The 14,652-nt window shown below is 39.8% G+C and overlaps 1 protein-coding gene across 2 annotated transcripts in view; it reads left to right on the top strand.

The window, feature by feature from the left end:
• The window catches only part of PHLPP1 (PH domain and leucine rich repeat protein phosphatase 1), a 149,259-nt gene that overhangs the window by 105,832 nt on the left and 28,775 nt on the right, over positions 1–14,652 (top strand). For both annotated transcript variants that reach the window (XM_026115630.2, XM_064506905.1), the window contains exons 5-9: positions 5,075–5,221; positions 5,742–5,972; positions 8,604–8,806; positions 10,492–10,552; positions 12,465–12,560. In XM_026115630.2, the coding sequence (XP_025971415.2) occupies positions 5,075–5,221; positions 5,742–5,972; positions 8,604–8,806; positions 10,492–10,552; positions 12,465–12,560 (738 nt within the window). The remainder of the gene's footprint in view (positions 1–5,074; positions 5,222–5,741; positions 5,973–8,603; positions 8,807–10,491; positions 10,553–12,464; positions 12,561–14,652) is intronic.

Raw genomic sequence — 14,652 nt, forward strand, 5'->3', positions numbered from 1 at the left:
TTTGTTCATCCTCCGAGAGCAGTGTTTTCCCCCTACTGAAGTAATGTATGCTAGGTTTGTGCAGAAATTGAGAATTGCAGAGTAAAATAATTTAGGTTCAGGTTGCTTCCACTAACAAAACATACTTTGTTTTTTCTGTCTTTATGGTGGTCTTATCGACTTTGTCATAAGGACTGTAGTGTTGTCTTGAAGTTTGGGTATCATCCTTGTTTGACTTAGCATTTGTGTTTATTTGTATATTTTGAAAAGTAACTGCCTAGGCTTAAGTTTATTCCTTTTTATGTAGTGTGGTCTATTTTCTTTTTTTTCTTTTTTTTTTGGAAGACAATCTACCAATTAATTTTGGCACGAGGTCTTAAATCTGTCTTCCAGAATTCTTGTGCCTTTTGTAGCTTTAAATGGGAAGAGAGGGGAGAAATATCAGGATGGCTTTCTGGTGTGTTGGCACAAAGGGTAATAAAGATGCCAAAATTGCAACTATCAGTCTGCTTTTTTCTCCATGGAGGTTTAAGAAAGGGTGGAGGAGGAAGAAAACAGAAATTCGGTACAACTGTTTTCATTTATTCATTCAGCTAATGGAGAAATTGATAAGGAGTGGAAAATTTGTTCACATTTCTTTTTTGACTTGACTAGAATTGATCCTTGCCCTCAAAATAAATAATTGACTCTCTTGAGGTGGCTTTACTCCATCTGTTCTTGAGGTGGCTTTACTCCATCTGTTTTTTTTTTGTGGTGTGACATAAGCTCCTTGGTTTCTAGATGAGCAGGAGTCTAGGCTGGAGAAACAGAGTGGAAGAGAGCAGAACTCCCCCCTCCTTCCCCCCCCCCCCCCCTTCCAGGTCAGGGAGGGCTGGATCGATTCCTTTTAGTTGTCTAACTAATTGGAAGCTTTCACCGCTACACCTTTCTGGGAAGAGAAATGCTATGGAACTGCTTCTGGTGCTGGGCTAGCTGCTCTCAGGGGTGATAACGCTGTGGATGGGGGACTCTGACGCAACTGCAAAAGGGCAGTAAATTGGAGCACTTATTTCAAAGACGGAAATTAGTGAGTCAGGTTTATAAGTAAATTCTTTTCATGATAAGTTAGTGGCCAAAGCAGGCATTCATGAAGGTGGCAGGCTGTATTTCCAACACTTAATTGCCATATGCTGTTCTGCTAGGAAGTGGTGCTGGAGCTGAGGGATGGTTGTGCTGCTGCTTAATGTGATGATGATCAATGATAACCGCTGCGTAATCATGAGATACCCCAAATACCAGAGACTGTATTGGGAAAACGGTAGCATTTGTTAGGCTGAGCTCCTTATTAAGCCACATGTTCATTTCTGGGTGTTGTAGAGGATCACTTTTTAAGTGCTTTCGATAAGAGTAAGACAAGCCTGGTTTTGTCAGGCTAGGGTTTTATGGCCGTGTTCCAGCATCAGTGTATGGCCCATGCCACTGTGCTCCTCCCTCCCGCTCCTCCCCGACATATAGGAACACAACTGCTGTATTGTGTAATGCAAATTCCTTTGCTGTGCATGTCAAGGAGAGCTGAACTTGATGTTAGCATGTGAGTTTATGGCTTTGCCGTGATACAAACTTCTCTTGTTATCCTCTCTCCTCATTTTGTGTATGTCAAACTAAAACCACTCTTGAAGTGGCAGCTTCAGGATTAAGTCAGTTGGCCTTATTTGGCTCAGTTATGGCAATTAGTGTTCAGTCGTACTGCATATTCAGAGATGGGGTTGATATGTCAACATTTTGCTCTAGTTTAAAGTAGAACTGGTTTTGGGCAGAGAACTGAGTGTTTTTGTATTGGTTATTATAATAGAGAGCTTAGTAAGCTAACTGAACATAGCATATTGAGAGATCTTCAGCTTGATTTTTTTTTTAAGGTGTAGCAAAATCTAGAACCAGGGAAGGTGGGAGAAGAGGAAGGAAGACAGATGTATGTACTTGATATGAGGTCCTTACACTGTCATGTCTCAAAAAAAAGGTGAATATTGTACCTTTTCTGCTTCACAGAAGTGCTGTGGTGGCAGCATCTGTGTGTGCCCCCACTTCTGCTAAGAGTAAAGATCTGGGTGTGAGAAAACAGCAGAGATGTTATTCTGTAAAATCTATTTAAAGCCCAATGCTGCAAACGCAGCAGCAACAAAAAACTAGAGTCTATAAAATACTTCTTTCATACCTTATTTATATAGATGCTACAAGTGCTATTGGTGCTATTGACTGTAAATTTATCTAGATATAAAAAGCACCATAAACAATTCGCATTTTAAATGTGCAACGTGGCAGTGCTCTGTAGTGGAAATACGCAAACCGGTTTGTGGTAGTGTTAATGTAAGGTGAGTGACCAAAGATGAGAGGTAGACTTAAGATCTCATCTTTGAGCAAATGCCTTCTAGTCTTGATTAATAATGTTTTGTAATTGATGCTATCCCATGAGGAGAAACGTGGCTTTACCATCTCGCAAGTGAGCATGCTCACAAAAGAGGAAGAAAAATCTATTTCCTGCCAGTTGTCTTCAATTGGCCCCTTAACTCTAACTAAACTTAAAGTGTTTGTTTCTCAGCTTCTCTTTAAATGTAACTTAACAACAAGCTCTCCTCTGTGGATTATTTGACATGCACTTCTAAGTACATTCTCAGCTTCTGTCTGAGTATCTCAAGCACTGAGAAGTACTATTTATCCTCATTTACCTATTATATAGACCTGCTGACCAGTTCATTTTGCCCTTAGTAATTAGATTACCTGGGAGTTTAGCATACAAATCAACTCATGGAAGACCCTTAATAAGCCTACATTAGGGTAGTAAAAGATGTACCACACATACATTCTTTCCTCTTTTTGTTGAGATAGTTGAGGAGTGAGAAGATATTAGAAGAGAAATAAGAAGGTGATAAGGAACCATACCCATACCATGCCCAGATTTTCAGTGCTGAAAACTTGAAATAGGTAGTGTGGTTCATTGTGGGGGCATACACTTCTGTGCACCTTACCTGTAAGGCTTCTCCCTCTCTCTCTAGAGCACATCCTCTTGGGGTTTGCGGGGTTTTGTTTGTTTTGTTTTTTTCCAGCTGAGCATATGCAAAAGGTAGATGTTCACAAAGAAATTTTAATTAGTTCTTGCCTAGAGACTATCATCTGGTAGGCTTTGACCCCCAAATTTCAAGCCAATATCTCTGTCCTAAGTCTTCAGTTACCTTCAAAAGAAATGCTGGATTGTGGTTTATACCTAGTGTTACAAATTTTTAGTTGTAGGTTCAAGATTTTTAAACCTTTTCTCTCAAAATAGAGGAACAGGAAGGCATTTCTTTCTGGCTAGCAGCCCTCATTAACATCAGCTAGTTTACCCTAGCCTCCTTTTTATTTTACAGTTCTTCCTCTAGAGATACATTAGTCATCATTTCTGCACAGTAGCATTTTTTCCCCCTGCAGCAGTAATTTGATTGCAAGATTTCATTCAGTCTCCATGCAAGTCTGTTCCAAACTTCTTCTGCCTCCAGCATGGCACAGGGTGTTCAAAATCTGTGATAATTTGGCTATGACTTTTCCTTAGCTTCCCGTCCCTTCTTTGCCTCATAGAGAGCATAGCATTCCCATGCTTGCTGGAAATCTTTGTAAATATTAAGTGTATTTACAGCCTGTCTCTTGGGATAAAAACCACACTTTGCTCACAACTCCCATTAAAATGTGGTATGAAGGCACTGTTTAAATTTTCATGTTGAGTTTTGATCAGTTACATGAGTTTGACTTAGGCAATAGTAAAGACACGTGTCAGTTAATTGGAATAGCTTGTGAGCTTTATTTTAAGAGTCTTCTGGCATTCAAACTTTATAACCCATTTAATGCTTGATGCTTTCTCTGTCCTTGTTTTCTGAATGGGGTAGGAACATGTTGAGCCAGTGCTGAGGATGTAGATGCGTTGGTATATGCTATCAGAGATTACTTTCACGTAAAATGTAAGCGTTCATATTCATAGGAGCAGTTTTTTGTTACATTAACACATTATATAAAAGCCTGCTCACACAAATAAAGGATTTGAGACCTGATGAAGGGAAAATGAAGTCCAAATAAAATGCCCTGGCATAAACCATGCCAGAAAAGAAACTTCCTTCCATCTATCGGAATCTGACACAGATCTTTTCATTCATCCATTTATTTGCCTTTAGGCACACCTCCCAGTGGTTGTTAGGCAACCATCATAATGCTGCTGAACATGCGGGCTGGCTAATTGGATTGTCCCCTCTCTCACACACGTTCTCTCTCTCTTTCTTTTTCTTTTTTTTGGGGGGGGGGGTCCAAGCAGTCTTTTTCATTATTTCTAATAAGGCAAGCATATGCAAGTTACCTGTTTGGCTGACTTGATAAATGGAGGGTAGTTTAGGAGTTCTGTGACATGTCAAGGACAAAATTTTGAAATCTGTTTGAGCTGTGACATCCTGATCAATAATGCCTAATTGAGAGTTTAAGAATTTGTCTCTGTTGCTACAGAAGTCTTGCTAAATTTTGCTTTACTTTGGCATATTTACCAGTTCTGTTTAACCAACTTAATCTTCTAATGAGATTTTTTGGTTGAAATGCAGTATCTACTTGCACAAATGGAGCTGAGCTAACCCACGAGAATTTTGTGTTCAAATATGCCAAGAAATTCCTGCATGTTGTTACCAGTGTCACTAGCTATATTGGTAGTCTTCCTAGCAAGAAATGTGTTCAGAAATACAGCAATGCTTTAGTACAGGATCAGATGCCACAGAAGACCTCATTAGAAATTACCTATTTCATAAGGATGGCAAGGATCTCTTATTCTGTGCTACACTCGTAGGAAAATATATTTAGCATTTTGTTCAGGAGGGCATGTTTATCTTGTGCCAGATTAAGATAAATGAAGTCTTGCAAGTACTGTCAAACTTGTGTCTGATAGTTTCCACGCTTCTTGTGAATATTGGGTGCATAAACTAAAAATGCCTGCCATTTTTATTTAAATAACCAACCCTACCTTGTATTAATTATTGCACAGCAACTTGGTATGTTTATGTTCTACTTCCTTAAAATTTCTCCCCCCCCCCTTTTTTTCCTTATCTCATTGCAGATTCACCAAATTGAAGAGCCTTAACCTTTCCAACAATAACTTAGGAGAGTTCCCACTGGCAGTCTGCAGCATCCCAACTCTGACTGAACTTAACGTGTCCTGCAATGCCCTCAGAAATGTTCCAGCAGTTGTAGGCGATATGCACAAGCAAGTACTTTCTTAAAACTTAACGTATACAGCCTGATAATAACCTTTTTTTAACCTAATTTAAATTCCGTTGGGTTGTGTCACAGCAAACTGGCTTGTAGATTTGTGTTGAAGCAGTTGTGAGCTGCGGGTGGTGGGAAAATGCTCTGTGTCTTGAAGTTCTTCTAGTCACCAGTATTTGAAACAAGGATCACCTTTCATGCTGAAGAGAGTCTTTAAACCTGCTCTTGCTACTGTGCCTCAGCTGTCATCACCCACGTTGCAGTTCTGGAGATGTTTGAAGATGTGGTGCAACTACCTTTTATGTCCTGCATTTCGTAGTTGCCAAGGCTTTTAAAACATTTAGTCAATATTTTCTTTAGCAGATGATGTTTAAACAATGTTTCGTAACCTTTTTCCTTTTTCCACCCTTTTATGCATGTTATTTCACTGTAACTACGGTAGATTTGTGTCTTTATAAAAACTGAACAGGTCTCTCACTTGCTTTACTCTCTCCCTACCCCACCTCTCCCTTTGATAGCTTGCAGACATTTTTGCTGGATGGTAACTTTCTCCGGTCCCTTCCTGACGAATTGGAGCATATGAATCAGCTCAGCTATGTGAGTCTGTCCTTCAATGAATTCACTGACATTCCGGGAGTGTTAGAGAAACTGACTGCTATGGATAAACTCTGCATGTCAGGAAACTGCCTGGATGCCCTCAACCTTCAGGTGTTAAGAAGGATGCCTCATATTAAACATGTGGATCTAAGGTAGGTGTTTGAAAAAGGGAGGGGGGGGGAAATAAGTGAATCTGAATTACTGGTTTTGAAACAATTTCTCTTTGGCTATCATAGTAGCCCCCAGGTATGACTGTTGTATTAGTCCACTGAACCATGTTTCTGACTGTATTATGTAACTCACAGTGATTACAATGACTTAGCATTCAGAGGTAGCATTTAGGGGAATTAATAGTTGGCAAAATGAGTTTTGGGGGAAATTAAGATTTACAGTGGGGGAAAAAAAAAATGAAAAAGTACTTGGGATGCTCGTGACTCCTACAGTTCTAGTTGATGCAGTACTAATATAATATAAATGATAATCCCAGACCCAAATAGCTTCTGTCTGAAATATTACAGATGAGTGAGGTGAAGAAATGAGCAGTAAAGGTGAGAGGAGAAAAAACAGATGCTATAATGTTTCTCGGTTGTCTGTACGTTATAAAGCTAAATCCACCATGAATAGTAACATTTGTGATGCCCTCAGCAGAGTGTAAATCGATCCTTCTTATGAATGGCTCTTTTGGTGCAAGGTGGTTCTCTACTCTTACAGTCTTCAGGGAAGCCAGCTCCTGTAATCTACTGAGTAAGGCTGTTTCGTAGCCTGGACGCTGGAGTCCAGATAACGATGAATTTCAGAACTATCTAGTTAAATTGGGCTACTAGAGCTGAAATTTATGGCTATACCATAATGCTGTATAGCCTTTGCAGTGCAGGAGGGGCCAGCATAAGTATGAGCTAGTTGAGAAAATAGATAAAATCGATGAATTCTGAAGTATTTGGCAGGTTTGAAATATATATCTCTGAGTATATCTGTGTTAAAACAACAACAACAAAACCCCTGTGCTTTAGCTTTTATGTTGATTCACTTTCTCATGCGCTTTGTTCAAGCCATATATTTAGTCAGTGCAGTCTGCTTAGCTAAGTCAAAGACTATCTGTCGTGAAAGTGTGAAAGCCAATAGAAGTAGGTGGTATGACTTATCAGACCACCTGATGCCAGAGGTTGATGTCAAGGGGCAGGAAAAGCATAGAAGAAGAAAAATTAAGCATCTTGGATGCTGATTTTTATCCCTACATTACCTTCTTTTTCTGGTTAGAATTCAACCACATATGCTTTGGTTCATTTTGAGCATGCTGGGAGACTTGCATGAACTGACTTGTTTGGTTTTAATTATATTTTGGAAGGAGAGGAAAAGAAAAGCAGCCCCTGATCCCAGAGGGGAAACGGAAGTCTTCACATCCTAGACCCAGTCTGTTGTCAGTCCTTTTGTCAAAGACATTCTGCTTCCCAGTTGTCCAAGGTCTGAAGCTCAGAAAGAGGAAGAGAGAGTCTTGAGACCTACACTGGCTAGTCCAGCAGTTCAGCTTTTAGTAATGTAGTGATACCGATTAGGGGCCCCAAGGCCATCACTTTTGGCATCAGAGTAGAGATGCTGTGAAATATCGTGAGCTTGGCTAAGTCTGCCATGAGTTGTCACTGTGCAGTTTAGAGCCATCTCGTTGTCTCTGCAGTCTCCTTTCTGCACCGAGCAGTGAACATTGGTTCCTTGTAATGCCACCTCGGATATTTTACGTTGACTGTGTTTGCAAACCGTGCTTGCTGCACAGCAAAGTGCTATGCTTCAGTGAAACCACGAATAAACATTGTCTTATAAATTAAAAATAGAAGAAGTAGGCTGTGGTGGTGGAGGGGTCATATTCCCTATCTTCTTTTAATTGGAAAATGTGGTTAATTTGCAAACGCAAAACTGTAACACAGAGGGGAGATTACTTAAAGGCAAGAGCAACAATGGAACTGTAGGTGGATGTCCTGGTTCTCACTAGGGGATTTAATGGATCCACAGAAATTACTGCTCTGATTATATACTGTTATGATCAGAGTTAAGAATTTGAAACTGAGCTCTTTGAAGTGCTCTAGCATGTCAAATGTTGCTGTGTGTTATAGATCAACTTTATTTCAACTGTAACTTCTGGGAAAGTTGCTGAGGATTGGCAGCCTCAGTGCACTGCAGTGAAGATGTGGTAAAGCCTGTGCTCTTCATCTTCCAGACCCACGCTTCTTGGAGGTTTTTTTGTTTCGTTTTCCTTCAACACTCTTTTTGGCCTCTGAATTTACCCACTGTGGAACATGCTGAAGTGAGAAGGGAGTATGGGAATTCATAAATCTAAATGTGGCCTTTCAGTACTCTGATATTTGCAGATTACTTGTCTGCTAGGCTTTTCCAGCAGATGCTCATGATAGCTCTTTGAAGGCCAGCAAGAACTGTAGAGGTTTTATTTTTCTTTTCCATGCTATCAGGCACAAAGAACAACCAGATCATCTTTTATTTTTTACAGATGCAATAATAATACCTCCTTTTTGTGGAGCTTTTTATCAGTAGTTTTCAGGGTGGTTTAGAAAGTAGCTTGGTGTCACAATTCCTTTGTCATGATGGTAAAACAAAATACTTGATCCATCCCACTTAAAACACCATAATGAAGAGAAAAATACTTAACATCAAACTTGATCAGAACTTTGAGGCATGCTAGTTTAATCCAGTGCAAGTGATTGTAGAGTGAGTATTACATTGGCAGCAGGAGCCTACCGTGTAGCTACACTTTATGTCCTTTTTTTGTCTGCAAGATTGAATGCCATTAGGAGGTTGGTGGCTGACGAAGTAGACTTTCTGCATCATGTGACCCAGTTGGATCTCCGAGACAACAAACTTGGCGAGCTGGATGCAACAGTTTTTAACAACATTGAAGTGTTGCACTGTGAACGAAATCAGCTGGTAACCCTCAAAATCAGTGGATATTTTCTCAAGGCGCTTTATGCTTCCTCAAATGGTAAGTGTGTTTTCAGGGCAGCTGTGCTGTCATCTGATTCCTGGTTGTCTGGTTTTCATACCTGGTTCTCTGTGGAACATTTGTGGTGTAAAACGCACGTAATCAGGAGGAGTCAGAGAGGAGGCTGTCGATGTGGCCCTTGGTTAGACGGTTCCACATACGCCATGTTATGTTATCGGTAGTCCTGAGCCTCAGATGTGACTTTCAGATAACGCTGCACTGCTGACTTGAAGGTCTCAAAACCATGGAAATCTTAAAATTTAGGCTGAAATTCCTCTCTGTGTCAGCAGGGAGAGGTCTTGAAAGCATCGGTTCTCTATGCTGCATAAATGTGTTGCTCTGCCAAGGCAAATGAAGGAATTTACTGCTTCTCCCTGGAGTTAAGGAAGCTTGAACAAGTGGCCTCTTGTGAGACAGACTAAAACAATATATATTTTACCTACAGCATCTAGCTACTCTAGCCACAAAGCTACAAAATCTGTGATCAGTAACTTCATTTTTGTTTTAAAATAAAAATTGTGCATCTTTTTCCAGTTGAATAATTCCTGTATTCCATTAATAGGATTTGTTTGATCTGTCTCTAGAAGCCGCTATTACTTATATAACTGAAATACTCAGTTTTCATTGCCATTTTTATTGTTTGGAGTAGGTTGGTATGGAATAAACCAAACAGAAGCTCAGAGAGCTGTGAATTTACAGAACAGTTTGCACTGCCTATAACAGGCTGTCATCTTAACGTTACCCAGGCCAATGCCTTCGTTAAGTATTCGTGCCAAGATCTTTGCAGCTAAGAAAAGTTAACATAGTCTGCGCATGTGCTCTGCAATGTGAGCTGAGAACCCAGGCCATCCTGGGTCTTGCAATCAACTACCTATTTGGTCACGTAAGAAGAGTATCTTGCTTTTTCCCCGACTAACTTCTCTTTGCGCTCTTGGCCACTTTGTTTTAGTCTCATCCTCCAGAGAGACTGTAATGTTCATTACATTTTCACCTCAGTGGATTTCCTGTAAGCTTAATTAAATTCTTATTTTCCTTCAGCCTTAACACTAAATATTACCTAGAAACCTTAGGATATGAAATATAAGAAATCAAAATATAACATTACTAGCTGTAGTTAAGGAGCTATGCAGTCTGTAAGGCTGCTTGTAACCAAGAACTTCCAAACGGATGCAAATGCTCATGTACTGTTGTGTTGAAAAGTATTCTGTATCTTGCCATGACCTGGAGGAGCCTGGAGTTTTCCATAGCTTGCCATTCCAGCATGGGGAATCTCACTTTCATGTCTGTACTAAAAGTGACCAGTGAGAAGAGCAGAGTAGGTTTATGCGTGACTGTTCTGGCTGGAGTAGACAAATAAGTGTGGCAGAGGTTAAATTATAACTGAATGGGACAAAGATAAGAATTTGCCGTGAAACTCCTCAAATCCTCCAGTTTTTCCTTTCCGATCTGTGAGGAAGTGTCTGTCGTAGCAAGTACAGCCGGATACAGCAAATATATCCTCGGACATAATAGAGAAACAAAGCACAGTTCACAAAGGTCCAGAGCCTGAGAAGCTTTTTTTAGGTTACGGACTTGTGCTGAAATCTGCGTGTTAGCTGCTTAAAATACCTCTTGAAGGTCTGTACCTAAATGGCTAATCTGTATTTTGAGACATCACATTAATTTCTATCTATTTTACCCCCTAGAACTTGTTCACCTTGATGTGTATCCAGTTCCTAATTACCTGGCTTATATGGATATTTCTAGGTAAGAGTATGTTTTGTTTTGTTTCTTTCTTGGGGTCTGTAGAACATATATCAACCAAGATTATGAAAAACAACATTCCTTGGTATTTTACTGAGAGGAAGTTGGGACTAGAATTGGATCTTGAGATATGAGAAGGTTGATTCTCAGAGTCAGAAGATGGGCTTTCTTCTGCTGGCCAACTCTGCCCTGTTTCCTTTTTATTCATTTGTACTGTGAAAAGCATAATGCATGTTTATAGTTAATGGAAAATAATGTCACTGATTTAAAGATTTCCAAGCTTATACAAATACACAGGATTGTTCAAATAAGTACCAATATGAGACATGTACACAAGTTGCTTTCTGGATGTGTCTGTATCACAAGCCTGGCGTGGGTCACGGTTTGATCGTTTACTCATCAGTTTTGCTGCACCTGCAGCTCATCCTCATTCCATGGTGCTCTGCTTGCTGCTGGGCTGTTTGCATGTATCCATAAATCCCACTTAAAAAGGAAGGCAGGGTTAGGAAAGAAATGGAAAAGGCGTTATTTTGGTTTTATTTAACAATTTAAGGGCTCAATGAGGAATATCTTGCTTAACGTCTTCCTTATTTAAGGAATTGCTCATCTGCACATTAAAGTGATAATTTGATATATTAAAAAGCCTTCTTAAAGCACACCTAAGCTGTTGAGGATGACTGTAACAATTAGTGGGTTAACCTGGGGCAGTGGCCATCAATTTCTAAGTTGCATCAATCGTGAGTTACTGTCACTGTGCACCTAAGTGTAGTATACATGTGTGGCTGAGTGTGATTTGCTGAAGAGTGCTTTTTGTAAAGCTATGTTCTTAATTTAGTAGAGATCATGTCAGCAAAGGTTGCATGACTTTGTAATTGCCCTTTTTTTGCCTCGGTTCTGTGATGGCATGTTATTAAATGGGTAGGAAGTCTAGCTTCTTGGACATCTTTGGCTTGCTTGGAATTTGGGAAATCTTTTTGAGATTGAAAAGGAAGCTATTTCAGGAAAAGAAGGGGTTTGTTGCTACCAGATATTTTGGTTGAAGGCTATTGTGTGAATGAAACAGAGGATACAAGTGCATGAACGTGTCAGTGTGTGTGCGCACATGTATGCACATATCCATTACTTCAGTTAACATACGCAGATGTGCAGCTGAGCATCAAATCACGTAAACAGGCACATGTAGATTTGAAAGTTCAGGATTAGGATTCTTATATGGCACAAACATAAATCAACTATCTCTCCATTTATGTCGCACTGCTAATGTTTGCATTTAAGGCAGGAAGCACAGGTGCCCAGCTGTGCCCAGCTGCATGTTTTCAGTTCAGTGTTTGGAAAAACTTGCCTCTGAAAACTTCAGTTTTCAAAAAGATTAGCTTGTGTGGAGGCAAATGTAAGAAGAACAAACCCTTTGGCTTTTTAAAGATGCTTTAAAGAAAGTTTTTGTTCTGTTCAGTGAGATTGTTGAGTAGTAGTAGAGTGGCTTTTAGCGTTGAGTTTCTGGGGGATCGAAGAGGCACATTGCAACTGTGTAGGACATGAATGATTTTTTGAGAAGTAGCTCTCAAATGGACGATGAAATGAACAGTTTCCTTCTCGTTCTTGCAACGACTTCTTCATCCTTGATACTCTGATACTCTTGATACTTCTTTCTTGGTAGTTTGGCACTAGCCTTCTCCCCGTCTTGCTTTGTGGCTGTACGTCTAGGGAGAAAACACTGAGCTTTCTTACCTCTTCAGTCAGAATCTTATTGCATTTGTAGTGCTCTTAGGGAAGACAGGAGGTACACTCTCACAGGAAGCAAATAGGTAGCAAGTGTGTTTTCTGCAGGTATCTGTACCTCTCTCAAGGCTGTATTTTTAATAACCTTTAAATCTGGACTGTGGTTTAGCATACCTCTTGTGTTCTCCATTCGTAGAAACCACCTGGAAAACCTGCCTGAGTGGGTATGTGACAGCAGAAAAATGGAAGTGTTGGATGTTGGTCACAATCAGATACGTGAGCTGCCAGCCCGGTAAGTCCTGCAGACGAAGTTGCACTGTGTGGAACAGGATAAGCAATTCAGAAATAATTGCTGATTCAATGTTTAGTTTGTTCCAGTGACAGTCAAGCCCATTTTATCTTTTGTTTGATTTTTATTTTTACCTTGTGGGGTGTCGTCATGCCACAAGCTTCCATGCAGCCTTTCTTCTCTTACTTTCATGCAGAGAAAACAGTGCCTTTGAATTCCAAATGGAAATTCTGAAGCTGCTCGTGCTGCTGTTCAGAGAGGAAAGTGCTTCATTTTTAATACTGAATATTAAATATTTACAGCCATAACTTTGCATGACACTTCAGAGATCCAGCAGTTATAACTTATTTCTGATTCAGTGGTGCCTAGAGACTCCAGATCACAGCACGGTCTGATTATTGGGCAAGAAAAAGGGTTGAAAAGAGAGGGCAAAGCCCCATAAAGCAAGTAAGCTTTTGCAAGTAGAGCAATTGCCTTCACTACAAAGATGGTTTCTTTTTCCAGAAGTTTAAACTTAAAATTGAATACAAATGATAGGAAAACCAGTGAACGGGGAGGAAAGATTTTAAATAGGAGTCAGAATTAAATTATGAATGGCTCTTATTAATTTTTGCTAGAGAGACTTGGTCCAGATGAATATACTGGTCAGGTGATGGTATTGAGGATTTCTGAGTGCCTGACTTCCCTGGAAGAGAACTGTCGTGCTTTTCGGTGGACTTCAAAAAGGGTGTTGTGAAAGAGGGAGAACATACCCAGGCAGAAAGGGTGAAATCATATGGAGATATGCAGAGCCATAGAAAATTCTGGACAGCTAGTGTATGATATTAAATGTTTGCCTTGCATAGCTGCATAGCATGGAAGAACAGCAGAAACCAAAAAATTGTTGTCTGGTTCAGATGAAAGAGGAATATGGTGAAAACTGGCAATTTTAGTGTTGGGAATGGGAAGAGAGATTTCAGAAATGTAGGCAGAAAAGGATGCAAGTAGATACACTAGGCAAACTAACAGGCTAACGTGCAGTCTATTAAATCAGTCTGTTTTTTTCACACAAAGTGAAACCCTACCTACTCAGAGGGTGGGGGAGCAAAAGTTCATTTGCTTTTCATTTGCACTTCATAACAGCAAGGACTATCAAGGCATACCGGATATCTTTGGGAGATTAATGATTAGCTGAAATTAGGTACAGTCAACATCCCACTTGTTTCTCCTGCCATCTTATCATTAACCCCAGGAAATGGCTTATCTTTCAAAATTCTTCTTTGTAGAATGTGTCTAGATAACTTAGCTCCTAATAAGTCAGTTCAGTTTAGGGCCCAGTTCAAAACCCAGACTTTGAACATCCATTAATCTTTAAGGAAATTTGGGTCTGAGTTCAAATACAAATGCTATAGGTATCAAATACCAGTGCCCAGAAGGTGTGTTCACGTGCACTGCTGCTTGCTTTTGATTCTATATAAAATAGCACTCTAAAAACCTGTGAAGCGCTCTCCTAGGAAGATGCATGTAATCCTAACCACAAATGTCCAAGCCTTGACTGACCAAGGGTTTCCCAGAAGGATGAAGGTCATACCTAATCAAAGCAAACTGCAATTGATGTTGTTTGAGTTTGCCTCTTGTAACAGGAAGGTAATCCTTAAAGTCAAGGAGTTGGATCAGTTAAGTTACAGGACTGTGTCTTTTGCCCCAATTAAAGAAAATGGGAGCTATGTATCCTGTTAGGCTGTAATAGGGCCATCTCTGCTTTAAAAGTACTGAAAAGCGACAAAAAGGGCACTTATAAAAATGAGCTTGTCCTGTATAGTTGAAATATAAAACTGACATTGCCAGAGATTTCCCAAAGAAAATAAAACGCTTTAAGGATTTGTTGAAATGACCTTGTTGCCACCAATGAAGAGATGTTCGTGTATGCGTTTTTGTTCCTCTATTTATTGACAAATACAAAAGATCTATTTGTATTCAACATTGTGTTCTCTTAGACAGTTGCTTACTAAAGGAACTGCTTGGATGTTTTCACCAAACCATGTTTTCTCAGAAGATGCTAATGCTGAGCAGCAAACTTGCCCTTGGGAATTTTTCGATTCCATCAAAACTTTCT

This window comes from Dromaius novaehollandiae, chromosome 2 (assembly GCF_036370855.1).
Source record: "Dromaius novaehollandiae isolate bDroNov1 chromosome 2, bDroNov1.hap1, whole genome shotgun sequence".
Lineage (NCBI taxonomy): Eukaryota > Metazoa > Chordata > Aves > Casuariiformes > Dromaiidae > Dromaius > Dromaius novaehollandiae.